General features: G+C 38.6%; 1 protein-coding gene, 1 long non-coding RNA gene, 1 other non-coding gene and 1 pseudogene across 4 annotated transcripts in view; 2 read left to right on the top strand and 2 right to left on the bottom strand.

Moving 5' to 3' along the window:
* The window catches only part of LOC144014256 (high affinity cGMP-specific 3',5'-cyclic phosphodiesterase 9A-like), a 12,355-nt pseudogene extending 3,365 nt beyond the window's left edge, over positions 1–8,990 (bottom strand). The window contains exons 1-11 of the transcript XR_013282435.1: positions 8,211–8,990; positions 7,694–7,843; positions 6,621–6,660; positions 6,235–6,548; positions 4,384–4,443; positions 4,130–4,307; positions 2,613–2,735; positions 2,444–2,536; positions 2,303–2,370; positions 2,138–2,240; positions 1,897–2,001 (exon numbers count right to left, since the gene is read on the bottom strand). The product of XR_013282435.1 is annotated as a high affinity cGMP-specific 3',5'-cyclic phosphodiesterase 9A-like (transcript). The remainder of the gene's footprint in view (positions 1–1,896; positions 2,002–2,137; positions 2,241–2,302; positions 2,371–2,443; positions 2,537–2,612; positions 2,736–4,129; positions 4,308–4,383; positions 4,444–6,234; positions 6,549–6,620; positions 6,661–7,693; positions 7,844–8,210) is intronic.
* On the top strand, positions 7,312–8,331 carry LOC144014260 (uncharacterized). The gene is made up of 3 exons (XR_013282437.1): positions 7,312–7,368; positions 7,797–7,880; positions 8,310–8,331. It is a non-coding gene; the product is annotated as an uncharacterized LOC144014260 (long non-coding RNA).
* Positions 8,991–9,364: 374 nt separating the features above from the next.
* Positions 9,365–21,107, top strand: part of LOC144014259 (CLIP-associating protein 1-B-like) — a 40,012-nt gene continuing 28,269 nt past the window's right edge. The window contains exons 1-9 of the mRNA XM_077513959.1: positions 9,365–9,614; positions 10,249–10,658; positions 12,910–12,988; positions 13,083–13,186; positions 13,280–13,371; positions 13,640–13,715; positions 15,248–15,345; positions 15,434–15,504; positions 19,664–19,795. Of these exons, the coding sequence (XP_077370085.1) occupies positions 10,437–10,658; positions 12,910–12,988; positions 13,083–13,186; positions 13,280–13,371; positions 13,640–13,715; positions 15,248–15,345; positions 15,434–15,504; positions 19,664–19,795 (874 nt within the window). The 5' untranslated portion in view covers positions 9,365–9,614; positions 10,249–10,436. The remainder of the gene's footprint in view (positions 9,615–10,248; positions 10,659–12,909; positions 12,989–13,082; positions 13,187–13,279; positions 13,372–13,639; positions 13,716–15,247; positions 15,346–15,433; positions 15,505–19,663; positions 19,796–21,107) is intronic.
* LOC144015111 (U4atac minor spliceosomal RNA) lies at positions 11,810–11,936 on the bottom strand. The gene has a single exon (XR_013282694.1). It is a non-coding gene; the product is annotated as a U4atac minor spliceosomal RNA (small nuclear RNA).

Below are 21,107 nucleotides of genomic sequence, written 5' to 3' on the forward strand. Positions count from 1 at the left end.
CGGTGGGGAATCCAAAATCAAAACAGTCATGACGCAGCAGAAAGTCCGTGCTTGCGCTATTACACTCTTTTTATTTATTTTTTATTATTTGTATTTTTTTTTTAAATACACGCACACACATTCTCCACAAATAAACGTGGTCTCCGGGTGGGACGCCAACCCGCTCCGCCAGCACCGAGCGGAGGACAAGCGAGTGCCCATTTACACTCCTTTAAACAACACCTTTTTCTTTTTATGCCGCTTTTTCGGCTGAAAACCAGGATCGGAAGCCACGTTTAATCTCGAGGTTTTGCGAGACTTCCGTCACATTCTTGAATGAACTCGGCTCGTGTGGGGTGTGTTGATTGTGCAGTGTGGCTGCACACCACGCACGGTATGTTCAAAACTGGAACTCCCATGATTTTTTCTCTTCACGTGTGGTGTCTGTCAAAGATTGGAAATCGGCCGACAATTTTAAAATCTTGCCGTGTGAACCAGGCTTTAGTTGTTAATGCGCGTACACATTGAGTTCCTCCACATACTGACTCGGTTCACAGGCATATTACGTTCCCCTTCATCTGACAGTTAGTGTAGATTTTAAACACAGAAGGGCCACAACATCCCTAATGAAAATGAAATTGCACAACAACAAAAAAACTAGCCACGAGAGGGTGCTAGAACTGCACAAATGGAAATCAACCTGACTTATAACAATGTGTTGCTTTTAAATATCATGAACATGACGACGATATTGTGGCAATTTTAATATCACGATTTTGCCCTTATCGTTACATTCCTAGTCAATCGTATGCAAAAAATGTTGTATTGCATAAATTTATTATTTTTTTATTTTATATAATCGTAGAGCTAGTAATCACTAGTTATATGACATGGCTGTAGTCTCACTTTACAAGAGCTGCCATGTTTGGCCGCCATCTTCCTGCTACGGATGCCCAAAGGACAACTTCGCAAATCGTGTGTCGGACCCAATGGGTCGACCGCAGCTTACCTTCCACAGCTCGAGTCTGCAGGTGGTTGTCACTCCCGTCATTCGGGCTCGTCACTTGTCACTTTCTGCTTTGCTCTCGCAAGCTTTTACTACTTTTTTTTTTTTCTTCTAGCTCCTCTCCTAGTCGCTCGTTAGTGGGTTTATAACCAACCAGTCTATGGTGGGATTCGAACCTTCGATTCCTGTTTACTGGTCAAAGCTCCGCCGCAGTACCCGCAGGTTTTTTTTGTTTTTTGTTTTTTTAAGCCTCTCCAGCCTATGATGACTATGACTAAAACTCCCGCTAGCCGCTCTTGTTAGCTGCTCCAGCTAATTCCAGCTTGTTCCGGCTTTTGTTCGGTCTTTCGCCGTCGCTCGCGGAGCTTCACAACGACTGCCAAGTCGCCATCGCGCGTCAAGATAAATAAGAATTGGTAGTAGGCTTGAGAAATGTGGTCTGAGCCGCCGTAGTGTGCACGCTCCTGCATAATTCTAATGCTATTCTTTGACCACTTGTATGGAGGACCAAAACTCACATTAAAAAAATGACTAAAAGTGAAAGTAAAAAAAGATATAAAAAGTTTGAAAATTATATAAAAAAATAAATATAAATGGTAATAAAAACAACAATATATATATATATTCAAAAATAAAAACATTTGTATTTAATTTTTGAATTATATTTTTTATATCCGTTTTTATTTTCACTTTTATTTATTTACTTATTTATTTATTTTTTTTAATTTATTTTTTTTAAAGTCATTTATTTAGTTTTAATATTGGCAGTTTTGGTCCTCCACACACTAGATGGCATTGACACACTGTGGCTTTAAAATACAATTATTTCTTAAGTGCTTCAATTGGACTTTTTCAATTCTACGTCAATTCGATTTTCACATCATCACGCCACTTCCCAGTGTGCTTCCAACCTGGTTAAAGAACTCCTGCAGGAGACAGTCGAGCCAGGGCTCGGCCACCGCCATCGGCCGGGCCTCGTTGGAGATGTCGCTCACCTTCACCATGATCTTCATTAGCTGCACACGGAAAAGAAAACAAAAACAGAGCTCCAGTATGGACAAATCTAACTTTACTTGAAATTTACTGTGTCACTAGAAAAACGGACAGTCGAAACGGACAATTAGAAACAAATGTGACGGTTCCGTTCTTTACCACTTCCTTGTGATCCTGGTTTGTGAAGTCAAACACGGGCTGGGCGGTCTTGAACTTGTCGACAATTTCGTTGTGTCTAGCCATGTCAGTGGCCAGAATGCACCTGGAATTGCATCATGACATCATATAGAGAATTAAAACGGCTGGACTAGGTGAACATATTACTTGATCATTCCTGCTCGAATGTGTTTGTACTGCTCTGTGGTCACATGTTTGAGGATGTTGGACTCGTCCTGCACAGATTTGACAAAACACAAATTGAAAAACATGTCAAAAGTGTAAATGCTGAAAAGAGGCCACAAACACCTTGGCCAGGATGCCAAAGGTGACCGCGCAGTGGTGATTCTCCAGCGGCGAGATGTCATTGTATCGAAGAGCCAGGTCGGTCTGAGCGTTGATCTGTTCACGTTCGGATACGAACGTCAAAAACGGGTCTTAAGAAAGTGAGCCGAGAGGAGTAAGTAAGCTAGGCAACCTGATAGGCGTTGTTGTAGCCGGGGTGGTCGAGGTCATGGCACAGAGCGGAGGTCAACATGATCAGAAGGTCCATCGGATCCAGCTTGTTCCTGAGGTCGGTCAGCCAAATGAGCCCGTACATCTGAACAACAGCACGGCACTTTTGAATAGTCAAAGTTTCAGGTCCTGGTTCTTCTGAGTTATGCTGCCAGAGGCCACTGATTTATATATATATGACTGGATAGCCAAGAGTTTTGAGGTTGCGAGGCCGCCATATTGCTCCTCCCAAGAAACGTTTCTCGGCATACAATCGTATACATTTACCGTATCGAAATTGGAGAACATTTGAGACAGTACTTAGTTGAAACAGCATGATTGATGGTGTTTTAAATGTATTAAACATGAGGACTTCAGACATGTTCCAACTTGCCTTACATACATGTATAAATTATATGCTTAATGATTGTCAGTACAGGAGGAAACATGTATATTTTAATTCAAGAATTATAACTGTAATTCAACAAAACATGCCTCTGCCAAATGTACTATTGGGGTCGAAGGAACTGAGTGATAAAAGAAAAAGGGGTCTTCAAAGCAGCACATACTGTCCACTTTTTTTTTTTGTTCTTGTTAAAAAATAGTGACCATCCTGGCACAACCCCCCCACCCCGCCTCCGGCCTTATCCTAACTGTATATGTCTCATCTGTATGTATACCGTATAGTTTATAGTCTGCAAGCGAGATGGGAGGAGCAAGATGGCCGCCCTGTGATTTCAACGGCTTGCACTGGCGTGTATGGGCTATCAGCTATCCAGTCATATATACAGGTCAGTGCCGATGCCAGTCATTCACTAATAGAGGTGGGGGTGACTTGGCTGCGCGTTTTTTTTTTTTTTTTTTGGTGAACAAGAATAATGTGTAATTGCACATCTACTACAGTAGGTGGCAGTAGCGCTCTTATTGTCAGCGTGTGCAATGAGTATTAGTTGTGGATACTAATTATTAATTTAGTCATCACCAAGTTGTGAATTGACTTTTCTCCAAAGTTCACAGTCACCGCACTACCCTTTGCGCCCTTGTTCTACACTTGGGCGTGTAGAAAGGTGTACAATTTCACAAGTTACTTCATGTTGAAGATCAGATAGATCTTAATATGAAAAGAAAAATGTACTGAGCGGTCACCAAGGTCTTACAAATGCAATTATGCCTTCTCGTGGCAGAAAAATGTCCTCAACACAAATCAATATCACACTTTTTTCTTTTTTTTTTACTGTACTTCTTTTTAATGTTAATTCAGTTTTATGAATTATTAAATTACTGTATCAATGACTAACAGATGTAGCCATATTTTTATTAGTTTAACATTTTTCCCCACACTTTTGTTCACAAGAATATGAAACTTAGAAACCAAATATTTCTTGTATAATATTGTACATTTCGAACCGATATAGAAATTTGCGATTAATCGTGTGTTAACTATTGAAATTTACCACTATTCTTGCATAACTAAAATGGACTGGGCTGTGTTGGTCGTACCATCTGTGTGACACAGAAGCAATGATGGAAGTTATGGAAGGGGATGTTGTTATAGTGGCAGTAGACCTCAAACAGGAAGTTCTGGAGAACGTCCACCTTGATGCGGAACACTGTCAGGAAGTCCAGGTCAGTGAACATCACCTGGAGGAGCACCAGCATCTCTGGCTCCTCCCACTGCCTGTCATCAGCGCATCCATCAAATAGGCATGGGCGGAGCTAGAGCCTTCTCTAAGCATGTTTGTGTTGGCACTCACCAATTGTCAAATGTGGGAGTTCGCAGATGCTCTCTCACTTCTTCTATCACCTGCAGCATGCTGTAATCAAACTATTTCTTTAACTTCTTTGACTGCGGTGCTTTTAGCTGTACAGGGAGTCCTCGAGTCACGTCGGAGTTCTGTTCCTATGCTAGCGATGTAACCCGAATTTCGACTTCCAAGTTGAATTTTCCCATTAAAGTCCATATTTACTAGGTATGTAACGATATCCAAACGTCAGGATACGATATCACTGTTGAAGCTCACGATATGATAATTATCACGATATTGTGGGGAGGTTGGCGATATTTAAAAAAGGTCACAATATTGTCAAAAAATGAGCTTGTACTAAAAAAAATTAAAAAAGCACAATATTGTGCTTTTGTACATAACATCAATGTTATTATGTTGTTATTTTTATGTTATGTTATGTTGTTAGTCGCGTGCGCCTTAACTCGAGGACTCCCTGTTAATTGGGTCATGATCTTGTTGGATCCAGGACCCATGACCTGCATTTGAGACCAAACTTTCTGGCATTCAACAACACATTTCATGCCAGAACGGCTTGAGGTTATCTTGAGATTTAATCCAAAGATTTGAGACACACCGTTTCTAAGGTAGCAAAGTTCTCCAAGTTTTAGACTTGGTAGTATATATCAGGGTTACCTGTTTGACATCTATTAAACACGACACAAAAAGGAGAGAAGACACTCAGTTCAGGGCTCACGAGGAGAGGAACTGACTGACACAATTAACTTCTGCACTCTCTGAAGATTCCTCTCCTCACCCTCTCTATTTATTTGGTTTTCCACTCCCTTTCCACACCCCTAGTTCCATGGGTGTTCCAACCCTAAAAATGCAAATGCAAAACATAGTTGGAACGCAGTGTACTTGTTTGTCTTTGTGTTGTGCATGTGAGTGGAAGATTGCTGAGTACGTGTGGTCAAGTTTGCAATCATTTCTTAACAGAAAACAGGCGACCTCAGCAGACTGTCTCGAACCATTCTGCTGCGTTAGATGTTGTGGTCATCTTCAAATAGCTAGGCTATGTGAATGTGAGTGGGAACAGAGCAAAGCATTCTTCATTGAAAGCAGAAGCAGTTTTTCATTGCAGCAAATGTATGATAACTTATTTACAATAATTCCTACAATATATTTTTTGTATGCTTTATTTTTTGTGGCTGTAAACAGGTGGATGTGACTTGTCAAAAACTTCAAATTTTGTCTCGTCTGTACAAGCTACTCAAAGAAGCGTTGTGAAACTTCCGCTCTCAGTTATTTCGGTGACCACTTTATCGAAGCAAAAGGGTACCTTCAATTTTGCTTGAGCCACGTACAAAAAAATGACTGTAAAATATGGAGGTGGTTGTGTTATCTTCTGGGGTTGCTTTACTACCAGGCAGGGTACATTTGTCATCTCAAGACCCTCGAGGCATGCTGGAGCAAAATGTGCTTCCCATTGTCAAAAAAAAATAAATAAAAAAATTGGTCATAAAAGCAAGTTATGGATGCTCCAACAGGCTAATGACCCAAAACACACAGCTAAAAACACCCCAAAAATGATGTTGATCAAAACATGGGATTATTCTCAAAGTCCAATTCTACAGTAAATCCATTTGAACGTCTGTCAGAGGAGCTGAAATGTGCGACTAAATTGAAAACATTTTGTCCAGACCAATTTCTTCTGTCGGGCTACAAAAATAAATTGATGTTCATTATTTCAGGTTGTTTGTTTGTTTGTTTTTCATTTTCAATTTATTTCAGTGGCCTTTTGAGGGGTTTTCATTCTTCAACAGAAGGTTAACCAAGAATTTTGGCTAAAACTGCAACAGAAGCAGCCGACTCGGTCACCTCATGTTGAGGAACTTCCTGCGAACCTCCTGGTGCTCCTCTTCATTGTTCACTTGAGGCCCTTTGACTTTCGGCGGGGACTTGGAAAGGTGTTGTGGACCCTCATCCCTGAACAGACCCATCCAGCTCAGGTGCTTGACGCTCTGACAAGGAACAAACATTTCAGCTCCGGCACATGCGGGCCAATGCCGATTCCTTGCCGATTACAAACCTCAAGCTTCCGCTTGAACGACTCCACCTGACTCTTGAGGTCACTGATGATTTCTGGAGTTTTCTCTGCCTCTTCCAGGACCTTGGTCTCCAGGTGACACAGCCTGAGGCCGCATACACGGAAGGAATGAGACTCTCACCGTCTTTCGTGCTTGTTAATTAACCTTCGAGATCACCTGTGCTCCATGTTGTCCATGTCAGTTGACATAGCAATGCCTGAATTTGGACACAAAGATTGCAAACATCGACATATAAAATCCACTACTCACAAAATGTTAGGGATATTGTTTGGTTATTTTGAAATTCCAACTGCAAGCTCATTATACCAAAATTTTACTAAGTAGCCAAGGTTATTTTAGTTAACCAAAACTAATGAGACAACCCCAAAACAAACAAAAATAAAAAAAATAAAAAATAAATTGTCAATGAAAAAAAAACAAAAAAAACTATTATTATTATTATTTATTATACTACGGTATAATTATAGTGAAAATGTCCTTCGTTTTAGTCTTTGGTAATTAATTTAATGCAATAGCCTTTGGGGATGAGTTTAAATGTGATCTTATGTATATTTATTGAACTGGAATAAGGACGTTTGAAAATTCTATATTTTTTCCTTGATCTGTATTTGTTCATGTTATTTTGAGTGATTGTTTCAACACTATTGATATTGTATTGATTATCTTTTGATTTGATATTTGAGAAAGTTGTGTTAGTTTGCAACAATAAAAACGTCTTGTCAAAAAAAGGACGTTTGAAAGCGTGTCACGCAGAAGTGACGTCATCTAGCAGCAGCCAATAGAAAAGCCCCTTCAGATGACGCCACTCCTAGGCGACAATTTTGCGTGCTTGACTTTTGGTTCCACTTCTAATTGCTCAGCTCGCCTGTTTTTCTCATTTAACTCAACCGAAATGTAACTCTAGGTAAGAAATACTTGTTTTTATTTTACCCTGGTGTTTATTAAATTTGCGCACAAATAATACACATTTAAAAAAAAAAAAAACGAAAACTAGTACGAAAACTAAAACTTCGCATTATTTTAAATAACTGAAACTAATAAAAATTAACATAACCATCCTGAAAACTAATTGAAACAATTTAAAAAAAGAAAACGAAATAAAAACTACCGGTAACTAAAATGAAAATTCCTAGAAGAGTTGTTGAAGATTTTAGGGATCATTAAAACCAATAATGAAAAGCGAAGGTTGCAATGAATTTTGGTCCCACTGCAGAAGAGCCTGCACTCACTCCGGAGGTCAGATGTCACCACCTCCAGCCGGTAGTACGACTCCTGGTTGTTGGGCTCCAGTAAGGGTGTGATATTCACCATGCTGCCGTTTGCTTTGTACAGCTTCAGGATGTGATGAGGAGACGCCTCCGCTGCTGCTCGGAACACATCTGCCACATTTCAGAGGTCGTGGCAGAAGAAAGACAAGTATGAGCAGCTTCATATTTGCAAGTTCCAAGTTAATAGTATACAAAGTCCAATCAAATCAAATCTGCCAATTCTTTGACAGATTAATTGCATTGGTACATCGCTTGTTTCTGTCTCTGAGAACGGAGCTCTTTATCCTGAGGACCTGTCACCACCACATGGAGTCCTTCCACACGTCACTTTTTTTTTTTTTTTTTTTTTAATCACACTTGTGATTCACATGACATTTCAGTCTTAACATTTTCATTTTGGGGGAAAAGATGCATTTAAATAAAAAGAAAATGTGACATAATTGTATGAACAGATTGCAACCATAGTACTCACGCTTACCTTTAACTTCTTCAGCTGTGCAGTCTGCTCCAAACTCTGCTCGTTCCACTCTCCCATTGACAATAAAATGAATTATTTTCGTGGCCATTTGCTTGCCAGGTGGGACATGACAAGGCTCCAGGAATGAAAATGGGATCGCTTGACAGTGACATGTAGAATTTAAAGAAGCCCAGTGTGTGCAGGAGCACCTGCATCTGACAGAAAACCCACCCATGGTGCACACTGATTGGTGCGTTTCATCTTCACTTCAGTATCCACACATCCTTCAGTTTGTCTTTGCATCATGTCACCAGTTGGTTTGTAGAGTAGCTCAACTGGCGTGGAATCAATTTCCACTCATTCGCAAATGAACTGGCATTGTTGCTCTGTACTTGTGCATGTGTCATGACAATAAAAAGATAGGCTATGCCATTCTATTTTTAATTTCATTTCATTTGAAAGGGACAATGCACATTAATGATAACAAATTAAGTTGTAAATATGCCAGATTCTTGCAGCAGTTGCTAATTTGCATATGTAGTCCCCTATACATAAATATATTAAAATACACATCACATAGCAATACAAAATTAAGATAAAACAAATAAGAACATTGCAATAAAACAATAGAATACCATAGTAAGACAACTGGATAAAAACAAAACAATGCAAAAAGAGCTAATGGCCTCACTTCTAATTGTCCTTCAGCCAACATTTAAGATTTCTTTGAAAGATGAGTATGTGGGACATTCCTTAATTATGGAAGACAGACTGTTCAGTCTGTTCAGTGACTCTAATCGATGTTTTGAAAATTTGAATGTGGAAAGCAGCCGTTGGACCCGGAAGTACGTCTGATGTCACTATGACAGATAGATGGATTGAATCACTGATGTATATATATTACTGGACAGCCGATAGCCTGGTGCTCCCATCTTCAGCAGACTTGGCCAGTTGGAGGAACGCAATCTTTGCGAGAGAACGCATGTTTTGTATGTTTCTGCTAAGTATTGTCTGAAATGTTCGTGTGCTGAGAAACGTTTCTTGGCAATATGGCGGCCTCGTGGCTTCAAAAGTCTTGTTCAGGCCTATCGGCTATCCAGTAATATATACAGATCAGTGGATGGATTGGATGGACGGCCCGCGTTGCTTGCCAAATCTTGCCAGGAGATGTCGCCATTCTGCAGCATTCCCAGCTGCTTTCCCTACGGCACACGATGCGGACCAAACTTTTTTTTGACTGACAAATGGCCATTGTTCTGTGTTTAAAAAGCTTAAATTATGAAATAACAATAGTCTAGAAGACATGCAAATAGCTCGATTATTCCTTGGGTATCAATTACAAGATGTGTCTGTGTCGGGCTGCGATTTGAATGAACGGAAGCTCTATCCTGAACCACCGTCACCACTTCTGACTTTGTCCATCCGGTGAGTGAGTGAATTTGTAGAGCGTCGCGGTATTAATTTTTAATTCATGTACACGCCAGACAGCATATTTACGCGACGTGAGGGCTCACGCGTGGACTCACCTAAAATGTAACTGAAGCTAACGTTAGCTTGAGCTTACTTGCGCTCGAAGGCTGCTTACGGTGCTTAGCTGCTGTGCTAACGGGGGAAAAGGAAGCTAGCAGGTTGCTAAACAAACTATCTACATACCTCTAACGGGAGAGTAAGTACTTTAATTACTAAGTTAACCCCGAGAATTATTATTACTAATTGAACCCCGTAAGTTAGAAGCAGTCAAACATGTCATCATCATGCCAACTTTGTTTAAATTGTGTGCAGTATTTAAATAGACAAAGCAAAGTGACAGCGGCAAAAACATTACATTTAAATATGAAGAGAAACCAAAACATAAAAGCAGGAGAAACAAAAAAGAAACCAATTGACATACAAATGACAACAATGTATTATATATATTATAAAAAAAAAAAAAAAAAAAAGTTGTGAAATAAACAGTTTTCAGGTCAAACTTAAATGCATGGACAGTTAGAACAGATCTCAGGTGCTCATGTATTTCTTTTTAAACTGTATTTTTCTGTGCTTAAACAGAACCGCACAGGAGAACGAATTGGACCGTCAAGTGGGGGATTATGGCACTCGCAGGGACTCTGCCAGCAACGCCAGCTGCCTCCTTAAAACCGTAACTGGCTTAAAAACACTCATCAGCTATCAGGACATTGTCGGACCGAACGTGGGAAGAGGAGCTTGCTGGAAGTTGGAGTGTTGTGCTCATCGGTTCCCCCTCCGATGATGGCTGACGAGGAGGAGGAGGAGGTGGTGATGGCCGCGGAGTTTTTGCTGGAGCAGGTTATGCTCAAAGACCTGACCAAGAGGCTGCAGGGGGGTCAGGAGATGGTGGAGCTTATCCTGCAAGAGGACAAATGTCCGGAGCTTGACCAGGACCAGGGGACCCAGGACAGGATGGCGGAGGCGCTGGCCAGCTCATGGGTCAACTCCAGTCACTTCAAGGTCAGTTTTACACCCTTGGTGTCATCATTGGATTGTAACATCTTGATCATGTATACATTCAGATTCTTTATGATTGTATGTTATGTTTCCCAAAAGTTTTACAGCCAAAATAAATGAATTTTTATTGCAAAAAATGATTTATAGGATTGTGTAAAGAGGAATCTCTTTCTGTATTCTCCCATCTTGTGAAACATTTTAAGAGAAGATGAGGTGTTGACAAAAGGGGACTGTATAAATGATTAACATAATGGATGCTAATAATTGTGGCACACATGATATGTGAAATAATTATTTCTTAAAAAAGGAAAATTAATTTAAACTAAAGAACACAACTTAATCAGGGCTGAAAGATACATCACTGGCATTGACAGTTGAAGACATATACATTATTTTGTGCTAAAAAAAAAAAAAAAAAAAATCATTTTCAGACCAATAAAGTGACATTTACCACTGTTAGTAGACATTGGTTGGGAATCACAGATTTATTTTTTTTATTTTTTTTAACATTCACTAGGCGAACGCTGAACACACCGAGGCTCTGAATTTGGGCTAATGGCGGTGATAAATTAAGCTCGCGGCCACCAGAGCCTTGCCCCCTTTCCAGCTTGATACACGCCACACAATTGAGAACACAGACCATGTGCATGTGAAGTTAACTTCCTCCTAAATTGAACTACACTTTGCATAAATTGCAACCAGGCGTGCAAGAATGATGGAAATAAGCACTCTGATATGTATCTCCCTTTCCTCCCTGCCCTTACAATCAACTCAAATGTTGCTAGTAGCTTTTTTATTTTTTTTAAAGGTCACTACAGGCAAGCCAAGTTTGTTTCTTCCGTTATATATACACAGTGTAAATGTAAATCTAAAGTGTTTCACAGATGCAAAAAAAAAACTTAAAAATTAAATTTCAATATGAAAATCCATCTACCATAAACCCCAGAATAAAGGTGGGATAAATGAAAAGTAAAAACGAATTTCACATTTATAATTTCGAAAAGCAGTGAACGTTTTCAGGCCAGATTTGAATGTAGCGTCAGTTTGAGTTCATTGCTGTTGTAGAGCCGTAGCTCACCTGTGGGAGGCAGTGTTACTATTGATTTACTTAGCGGGCTTTCCTTTTGATTCGTCGGCCTCCGTGAGGAGGAGAAGGTTCCAAAAATTGCACCAGAACCCGAATCTAGGATCGGGAGGTGCGAATGTGTTGAAATGGTGTCAGCAGGGAGGCTCTCACTAGCCGTTCATTGAGCATCCCAGTCACCCCATGACGAGGATAGGTGCGCGCATGTGGCCAGTGCGAGGCACTAATGCAATGCGGGGAGAGAACTCACTCACGGTTTTGTGTGACTTAATGCTCAATTTTTTTTTGACGGGACATATATCTGCTTACGAAGCAAAAAAAAGCTACAGCAACATTCTTGTGCTTTAAAGAAATGTAATCGGTTTATTTGTGGCTTCAACTGTTATAAAACTCGAGGTTTTATAGTATTACCCACAATCCTATGCAGGTTTCGCCTACTTTGCTCTTCTGCCCTCTAGTGGTAGTAAGTTCGAATTACTTTATGGAATGGGTTTACTATGTCAAAAAGTACAGAACACATTAGACAAAATAATAATGTACTATAATAAAATAGTATATATATATATATATATATAGCATTGTATCTAAAAGTATAGAATATAATAAAATATTTCAAATAACTGTATATACAAATAGTGAATTTGCCTTGTAGGTGAATAAAATACCTGTCCTCCTGAATATAGCCAAAATGAACGAAATTGCAAAATGTCAATCTATATAGGCCTAAAGTAGCATGTAAGCAGTTTTGCCTGTTGTTTAACAATTACAATATAATAGAATAACCATAATTTGTTTTTTGCTTATAATTAAAAATGCTGCATTTATACCACCACCACCACTACTACTACTACTACTTAATAATAATAATAATAATAATAATAATAATAATGTCATCATTATTAGGATAAAAGTAATTGATATGTCACCATCATTCATTACCGTGAGCAACACAGTAATACAGCGGTGTGCGTATTCTCCTTGTACTCACTTTAGTTCTTTTTCTTTCTCCCGACTTCCCAAAACATTTTTGTTAAATTAATTGAGGACCCTAAATTGTACATAGGAGTGTAGTAGTTTTTTTTTTTTTTTGGTCTAAACTTGTGATTGACTGGCAATCAGTCCAAGATGTATTTATGTAGTGATGTTTTTGTGCTGATTTGTGTATTTTAGGTGGTATTGTTGGGGATGGACCTTCTATCTGCGCTAGTCAGCAGACTGCAGGAGAAATTCAGGACGCAGGTTGGAACAGGTGAGCTTTTTGACATTTTGACTTTTTAAACATTTTAGGAGTCAAAACACACATCATCATGTGCATGATTTTTCTTTCCTTTTCTTTTTTGAAGTTCTTCCCAGCTTAATAGATCGTCTGGGAGATGCCAAAGATCAAGTACGTGACCAGGACCAAGCACTTCTACTTCAGATCATGGACCAGGCCGCCAACCCACAGGTGAGAAAAAAAACCAAACATTTGTATGCACGTAGTACAATATCAATTGTGGTTTTATTGCAACTTGAAATTGTTTTATTGATGCCTTATCAGTATGTTTGGGAGCGCATGATGGGAGGCTTCAAACATAAGAACAACCGGACGCGAGAAGGACTCTGCCTTTGTCTCATCGCCACCTTAAATATGTAAGCTCACATCATGTTGTGTCACGTGAAAGAAGTCATTTTAATCATTTCTCATTCATTCATTTAAGTCTGACTTGTCAATACCAAATTCAATGTTAGTTGGAAATATTTTAAAATTCTACTGAAAAAAAAACATTATTGTATTCTGTAACTGTTCTATTTTTTTGGCTGCATGATTCATCTTTTTTTCTTTTTTTTCTTTTTTTTTTTTTTTTAATGTTCAATGTTTTTCATGTCTCTTGTATAAAATATATATGATTGTTTTCAGGTTTGGATCGCAGAGCCTGACACTCAGCAAAATAGTTCCTCATATTTGTAACCTGCTTGGAGATCCCACAAGTCAGGTACATGTGTTCCCGCTGAAAACATTACATCTGTGATTACCCTCTGCTCAGTTATTATATTGCAGATTATCATCATCATTATTATTAGGGCTGTACGATATCGGAAAATCATGCGATGTAGTTTTGAGTTATAGTTTTGCTGAATATAGCGATGTTGTTGTTATTGCGATATTTATCACGTTATTTAAAGAAATTACATTCTTATTATCGTCTGAAAGAATGACACTTTCATGCAGCAAAATAAGCAAAAAATAAGTAAAGTCAATATATTCTCAATAAATCAATTGTAATTACCTCTCTATAATGTTCAACTATTGGATGGCGCTGCACATTTTAGTTAGTGTTTGACTGGTGAAATTCAGGTAAAAGCATAAAATTTCATATGGAACTTATTGCATGTCTTTGCGATATGCATATGCATGGGCCAATATCACAATGTCGATGTTTTTTCAATATATTGTGCAGCCCTACCTAATGATTATTACTATTTAAACCTGTCCTGCTCTGGAGGACCAGAACTGCCAAAATAAAAAATAAATAAATCAATGAATGAATAAAAGTGAAAATAAAAATGGATATAAAAATATAATTAAAAAATTAAATACAAAACTCAAAATAAATATAAAAGCAACTATATATATATATTTCGGTTCGGTTTTCGGTCTTGATAGCACTTTTGCTTTTTTAGTGGAATCAGGCAGCCGGCATTGCGCTAAAAATAACTTTAGGATGATAAAACACTGCTGCTACCCCGCGGTACAGTTCAAAAGCAAGTAAATAGATTTACCATTCACCATTCTATCCCGATTCCACAACCACCCCACGCATTTTCCGTCCGAAGTCCAAATTGCAAACGCGCCGCCGAAACACCTCCTCCGGCTTATGGTGTGATGTAGCATGCTAGCTGGTAGCTGTTCTGAGGCTGTACCCGCCCTGCTGCAATATGATTGGCTACAGCGTCGCTGGAAGGATATGACGCATTGCCATGACGCGCCCCGTAACCATGGACGCCTCCATATTGGATTAGCGCTCGGGAAGGGGGGAAAAAAAAAAAAAAAAAAAAAAAAAAAAAAAAAAAAAAAAAAAAAAAAAAAAAAAAGTGTGAAAGCTACCGAACGGAACGCAGACGGGCCGAACCGAAACTGTTGAACCGATCGGCTTTAACGGTTTTCAAAAACCGTCCCAGGCCTAATATATATATATATATAAATACACAAATAAAAAGACCCTCAATTACATTTAGTTTTGTTTTTGTATTTATTTTTACTTATAGTTGTTTTTATTTCCATTTTTATTTATTTTTTGCATTTACTTTTTTAATAGTTTTTTTTTATGTGCGTCTCTTGTTATTTTAATTTTAATTTGTTATTTTTAATGTTGGCATTTTTGGTACTCCATAGTCCTGTACATTATGCTTTGTAATGCATAATGTTGGATCTTTATGCCTTTTTTTGCAGACTAGCAAGAAGGTTCCTCCTCTTGTTATCAACGGGGCATGTGACATAAAATTGTGAATATCTCAAACTGTGTAGGTGCGTGATGGAGCCATGAGCTGTCTGGTGGAAATCTACCGCCACGTTGGTGAGCGAGTGAGGATTGACCTCGGAAAAAAGGGCTTACCTCAGTCACGGTGGGTTTCGATCACGCCAAACATCAACAATTCACGAAGTGGATTCAACACCGTGGCCCGTTAACATGCAGATTCACCTTTTTTCCAGGTTGAATGTCATCTTTAACAAATTTGATGAGGTCCAAAGGTCGGGGAACATGGTCCTGTCACCTGTGTCAGGTAGGATTTAACATGTGATTCATCCTCTTGATTCCATCACATCGCAGTGTGGTTTGCTGAGGACAATTTGTCAATTTGAAGTCATGTTTTATAATGTTCCTGACTTCTGGCACGCTGATGCTTCAAGTCACTAGATGGTATCATGCCACCATTATAAGAGGCATCTCATTCATCCTAAACGCACATCAAGGTAATGTGAGGAAGGCACAACAATCGATTGTGGTGGTGTCTTATATCCTCGGCAATGATGTGTAAAATGGGCATGTAGCAGTTGGATCAGAAATGGAGCAGGACACAATTAAGTAGCCTTTAGCTTTTGTCATTCCTTGATTATTTTTTCAGTTTAGATATACACATTGTTCTAAGTCTCTTGTTTTGGTTTGGGCAGTATTTACTGTAATACTGAAGTTACTTCATTACACTGGCTCCTGGTTTTTAAGCAATGTAGTCATTAGGATGTGGTTTTGTCAAATGCATTTGACCGCATCAAAAAATTATAGTGTTGCGGGTTCTACACTTTTTTGCATTCCATTTAATACATAATCAGCATATGTTCAATAAGTGCAAAAAATAAAAAAAATAAAAAGCCCAGCGAGTGACGTGTGTGGTGGTGCAAGTAGTAAGGGGCTGGGGAATCTCACTCACAATCGGAGTTGTGGAAAAGAAGCAGCGTTGTTGATATTGGAGTTTTTAATTTGATTTCACTTGAAGCAAAGTGGATGCGTGGTCGTTGTAATAAATGGCAACTGGACTGAGCTTACATAGTGCTTTCTACACAGTATGGTGCTGAAAGTGCTTTACAGTGCATCACATTCAACCATGAAGACGATTGATTTTGTGACATGTGATGTGATAAAATCCTTAAATGACGTCACCATGAAATAACCACATTGAGGAGTGAGCGGCGACCAGCTCTTTTCTCCAAAGATTTGTGTCTCCTCACGACTCTTTTGGTGTTCTCATGACACCTTGATGGGATCTCAAGGAGGAGCTAACATGTAAATAGAGGAATGAGGATCAAGGGCCGGGGAGGTTGCAAATAAAGACATGAGATTTGGCACTATATGGCGATGATGTTCCTTTCAGCTCATTTGTGGAGGTTCAACAAGAAAGAGTGGCTTGTTGCTACATGCTAGCCTTCATTTTATCAGACATTTTAAAATTTAGTCACAATTTTAGTCCAGTTTTTATCATAGTTAGTAGGGGTGTGAATTGTCTAGTACCTCACAATTCGATTCGTATCACGATTCATAGGTCACGATTCGATTTAATCCCGATACGAATTTACAAGTTGATTGTTGTGATTTTTTGTTTTACTCAAATTTAAAAAATACTAATCAGTAAACTTGTACACTGTAAGATTTGTATGAAAATGTATTATTGATCTGAAACTTCAGGCGTATAACTGTGAGCCACTGAATTTAACACAGTCTCATGTTTGAACAGCATTGAAATAAAAATATTAAGGCTTAATGTTCCATTAATATAACATATTGTTAACTCTAACCATAAGTAAGACATTTTGTTGAATATTTTTCCATCAAAAATGGATGTTTAAAAATCGATTCGGCCACCTATTGAATCGATTCGAGAATTGCGTGCTGTAATATCCCGATATATTGCCGAATCGATTTATTTATTTTTCTTAACACCCCTAATAGTTAGTCAACCTCATCCTGTTTTTATTTAGTCAACTTTTAGTTGACTATAAATCTAGCAATTTAGTCTATATTTTAGTCCAAGAAAACATAATTTTATTTGTCTTGTGTTAGTCAACAAAAACTGTCAATGTTTTAGTCTAGCTTTAGTCAGGACAATAATTTTACCCATGTAGGCTATTTTTTTTTGTCAGCAGATAATGTTGAACATTTCAGATGTAAAACTATTTCACATCAAATTTTCTCTCAGCTTTTTGATAAAAAACAATTTGGCACACAATTACAGTATATCAACAAGTGGCTACTATGGCTCCATGCTATGATCTAGTAAATTAGCCAGCATTAGTTAGCGGTCAGATTAACATTATTGTTGGAACATTATAGCCGTTGGATTAATATTACGGTACAACTATAATTGACTTTTATTTATTTATTTATTTATTTATTTATTTATTTATTTTAAATAAACCTTTCATCGTGAATCCAGCTACTGTCTGTCCCACATGTTTGTGCATGTTGCACTCGCTAGTTGCAGATTTGAAAGGGGGTGTATCACTGAGCGTCACAGCAGAGCCAGGATTTTACAAAATCATAATATTTGTCTCTGGCTGGCAACCAGTGCAGGGTGTACCCGCCTACTGCTCAAAGCCAGCTGAGATAGGCTCCATCACCCCCCGCGACCCTTGTGAGGAATAAGCGGTCAAGAAAATGGATGGATGGATAATATTTGTCTCGTCTTTGTTTTTGAACTAAAATGTCCATAGATTTTAGTCCAATTTTTAAGTGAAGTACATTTTTGTCTCATATTTATTAGTCAATGAAAATACATACCGATTTAGTCCCAGTTATTATTATTGTATTAATGAGGGTTTTAGTTTAGTCTAGTTTTCGTCTGGTGAAAAATGTTTGCTGACGAAAATATTTGTTTAGTTTTCATTAACATTACTACATGCTAACTTGTACTAGCTGTGAAGCTATTGAGAGGGTGCATAAATAATAATGGTAATGGAGACGTTTTTTGCTAGCTGTTTATGATGGGGGATCTGTCACGGATTAGGAGAGCGCTAGCTCTCAACAGGTTAGCAACAGTTGTGGTTGGAATATATCCAGAGAAGGAAATGCAGGAAGTGACCACTTGCCAATGTTATGTAAGCTTGTATATACTGTATAACTTAGTGTACAGTGGTTGCAGACTATGGGTGATCGACAGCAGAGAGACACGTCATAATATTAGTCTTAAATTAACTCTAGAATTATTATTGTCTGATGAGATTAAAAAGAGCTTTTCCGTGACAAAGGATAAAGAAGTGGTGAGTAACAGAAATAAAGCATTCAAGTATAATTTTTGTATCTGTGACAGCGCCCCATGCTGGCTGCATGTGTGAAATTTCGGGCGTTGGCATTTCTCCCCTTTCTGGAGAGAAAGACTTTGTCACACTTTTGGGATTTGACTTTCTTTGTTAGCACTAAAGGATTTTGCATTGTATGATGATAGCTGCTTAATGGCTTGCTCTGCTGACACATTTCACTTTAACCGTCCTCCTCCTCTTTCCCCGAGGCACACACACACAATGGCCACCCCTCAGTTGGGCTCCACCCACAAGTGATTCTCCCTTCACGCACCTCCCATTGTCTCCACCCACACTTCCTGCTCTCTGCATCCTGACGCTGGCGGCGTGCGTGTTTGCTGAAGTCAGCAAGAGGACGGCGTGTCGTCTCTGTGTTTGTCAGGAACATCAAGAATTTTTGACTTAAATATGAGAGGGAGGGAAACCAGCAGGTTAACTCCAATTCTCTCCCGGAGATGAGAGGAGCGCGGAGGACTGCCGGACCACCTCAACTGTCGGCATGCTGAGGAAACTGGTCTGCAGGCGGATCTGTTCCTGTGAGCTCTTCCTCTTCATTCAGGGAGGGAGTGAACAGGCACATTATCAATGATGGAGAGTGGACGGGCTGATTGATGATAAAGTGTAAAAACAGGATATGATGAAACCACACAGCCTGCTTCTAATAGACGGAGTGCTGTGGTTGATTATTTTTTTTTTTTCATTATAATCTGTATTGTGTGGTTTGAGGGGAGCCTCCCCACCCTTGTGCTCTCATTGACACGAAAGGAAGCAATGACGTCACAGAAATTGTGTGCTTGTGTGTGTGAACTTTGAATAATGTTGTGACATTGGCATCACATGCCGGGCAGAGTTCCATGCTGAAGATCAACCAAAATTTCTTGTCTTCTTCGCGTGACCTTTTGTTTGCAGCGGTCTGTCCTCCAAATGCATTAATGTCATCAACAGTGACACTAGACTGATTGTTGTGATGCTGGCGTGTTGCGTTGAGGCAGCCGGAATGTGCTTGTCCTCTGGCGTGCGCCCGTTTCAATTTGAAATGCCGATTATGGCGGCGTGCCTGCCTGCCCACGCCACGTTGTTAAGAGTCTCCCGGATCACTGATCCGCTATTGTTTCCCCCCACGTGACTTTTCACCTTTCTCATCTACCACAGATAAAAACTCTGAGGATGATGATTCAGTGGATGGCGGCTGCTCTTCATCCTCGTCCAAAGTGGAAATGTTGGTCGGGAGGAAGACCGTTGTGGGTTCATTACGACGCCCCGTCCCCAGTGCCAAGTCAGCAGGTCAGAGCCGTATTTTTCTAACTCGTCAGTCACTAAGAGAAAAGTACATTACTACAGTACAGTATACTATATTGAATATTTATATAAGTAATGTTATTTGTGTGTTTTCACAATAGAGACCTGAGTTTTGATTGTAAGTCTTGAGATCTTCGCAATAAATGTTCTCAAATTTACATAACATTTGATCTTACCTTATTTATTTATAGGGATGACACGATAATGGCAATATTGTGATATTGTGATTTTAAAACTGCCACAATATATCGTCATCGTCATGTCACGATATTAAAAGTAGCATATCTGTTAAAAACAAACAAACAATCATGTTGATTTCCATTTGTGCAGTTCTATCACCCTCTGGTGGCTAGTTTTTGAGTGCAGTTTAATTTTCACAAGGCATGTTTTGGCCCTTCTATGTTTAAAATCCACGCTATTGGTCAGATGAAGGGGCACGTAATATGCTTGTTAATTGAGTCAATATGTGGAGGAACTCAATATGTGTGTGCATTAGAAAGTAAGTGCCACAATATTAAGTCTTATTAGAGATTTTATGTTGTGTATATATGTATTACTGTAATGTACAAAAGCACAATATTGTGTTTTTTTTGTTTTTTTTAGTTTTTTTTTAGTATGAGCTCTTTTTTTTAACAATATTGTGACTTTTTTTTGTATCGCCAACCTCCCCACAATATCGGGATTATTATCGTATCATTGCCTACATATCGTGACAATATCGTATCGTGATTCTTGGATATTGTTACATCTCTATTTATTAATTTACTTAATTATGTTTTTATTATGTCACTTTCATATTATTTTTTCTACTTGTAGCCCTTTGAGATCTTGCGATGTAAAGGGCATTCTAAATGACATTTATTATTATTATTATTATTATTATTATTATTATTAATATTGTTATTATTATTATCACAATTTAACTTTGCTAAAGATCCAGACAACCCATAATACTACGTATTATTCAACAATTGATATTTATCAGTGTTTGAAATTGCCTCATTTGAAAATGTTTCTAGACAAGAAAATACAGATTCAAAATGTGAATTTAAATAATAAAAACTCAAATAACAAAAGAAACAAATTGTTCGTTTATATCGTATGTTTATAGTTTAAAGTTGCTCAGTGTAGAAATTTGCCCAAACATATCTTTGCAATAGTTTTTTATTGATCATTTATGACTCAAACATTTAATTAGCAGATTAACACCTTAGTTGTTCACAATGGGTACTCCTGCAAGCCTCTAGCCAAAAGTTTTCAGACTGGATTCAGATTTGAATTTCCCGCCCGTTGTTAT

This window comes from Festucalex cinctus, chromosome 2 (genome assembly GCF_051991245.1).
Source record: "Festucalex cinctus isolate MCC-2025b chromosome 2, RoL_Fcin_1.0, whole genome shotgun sequence".
Classification (NCBI taxonomy): domain Eukaryota; kingdom Metazoa; phylum Chordata; class Actinopteri; order Syngnathiformes; family Syngnathidae; genus Festucalex; species Festucalex cinctus.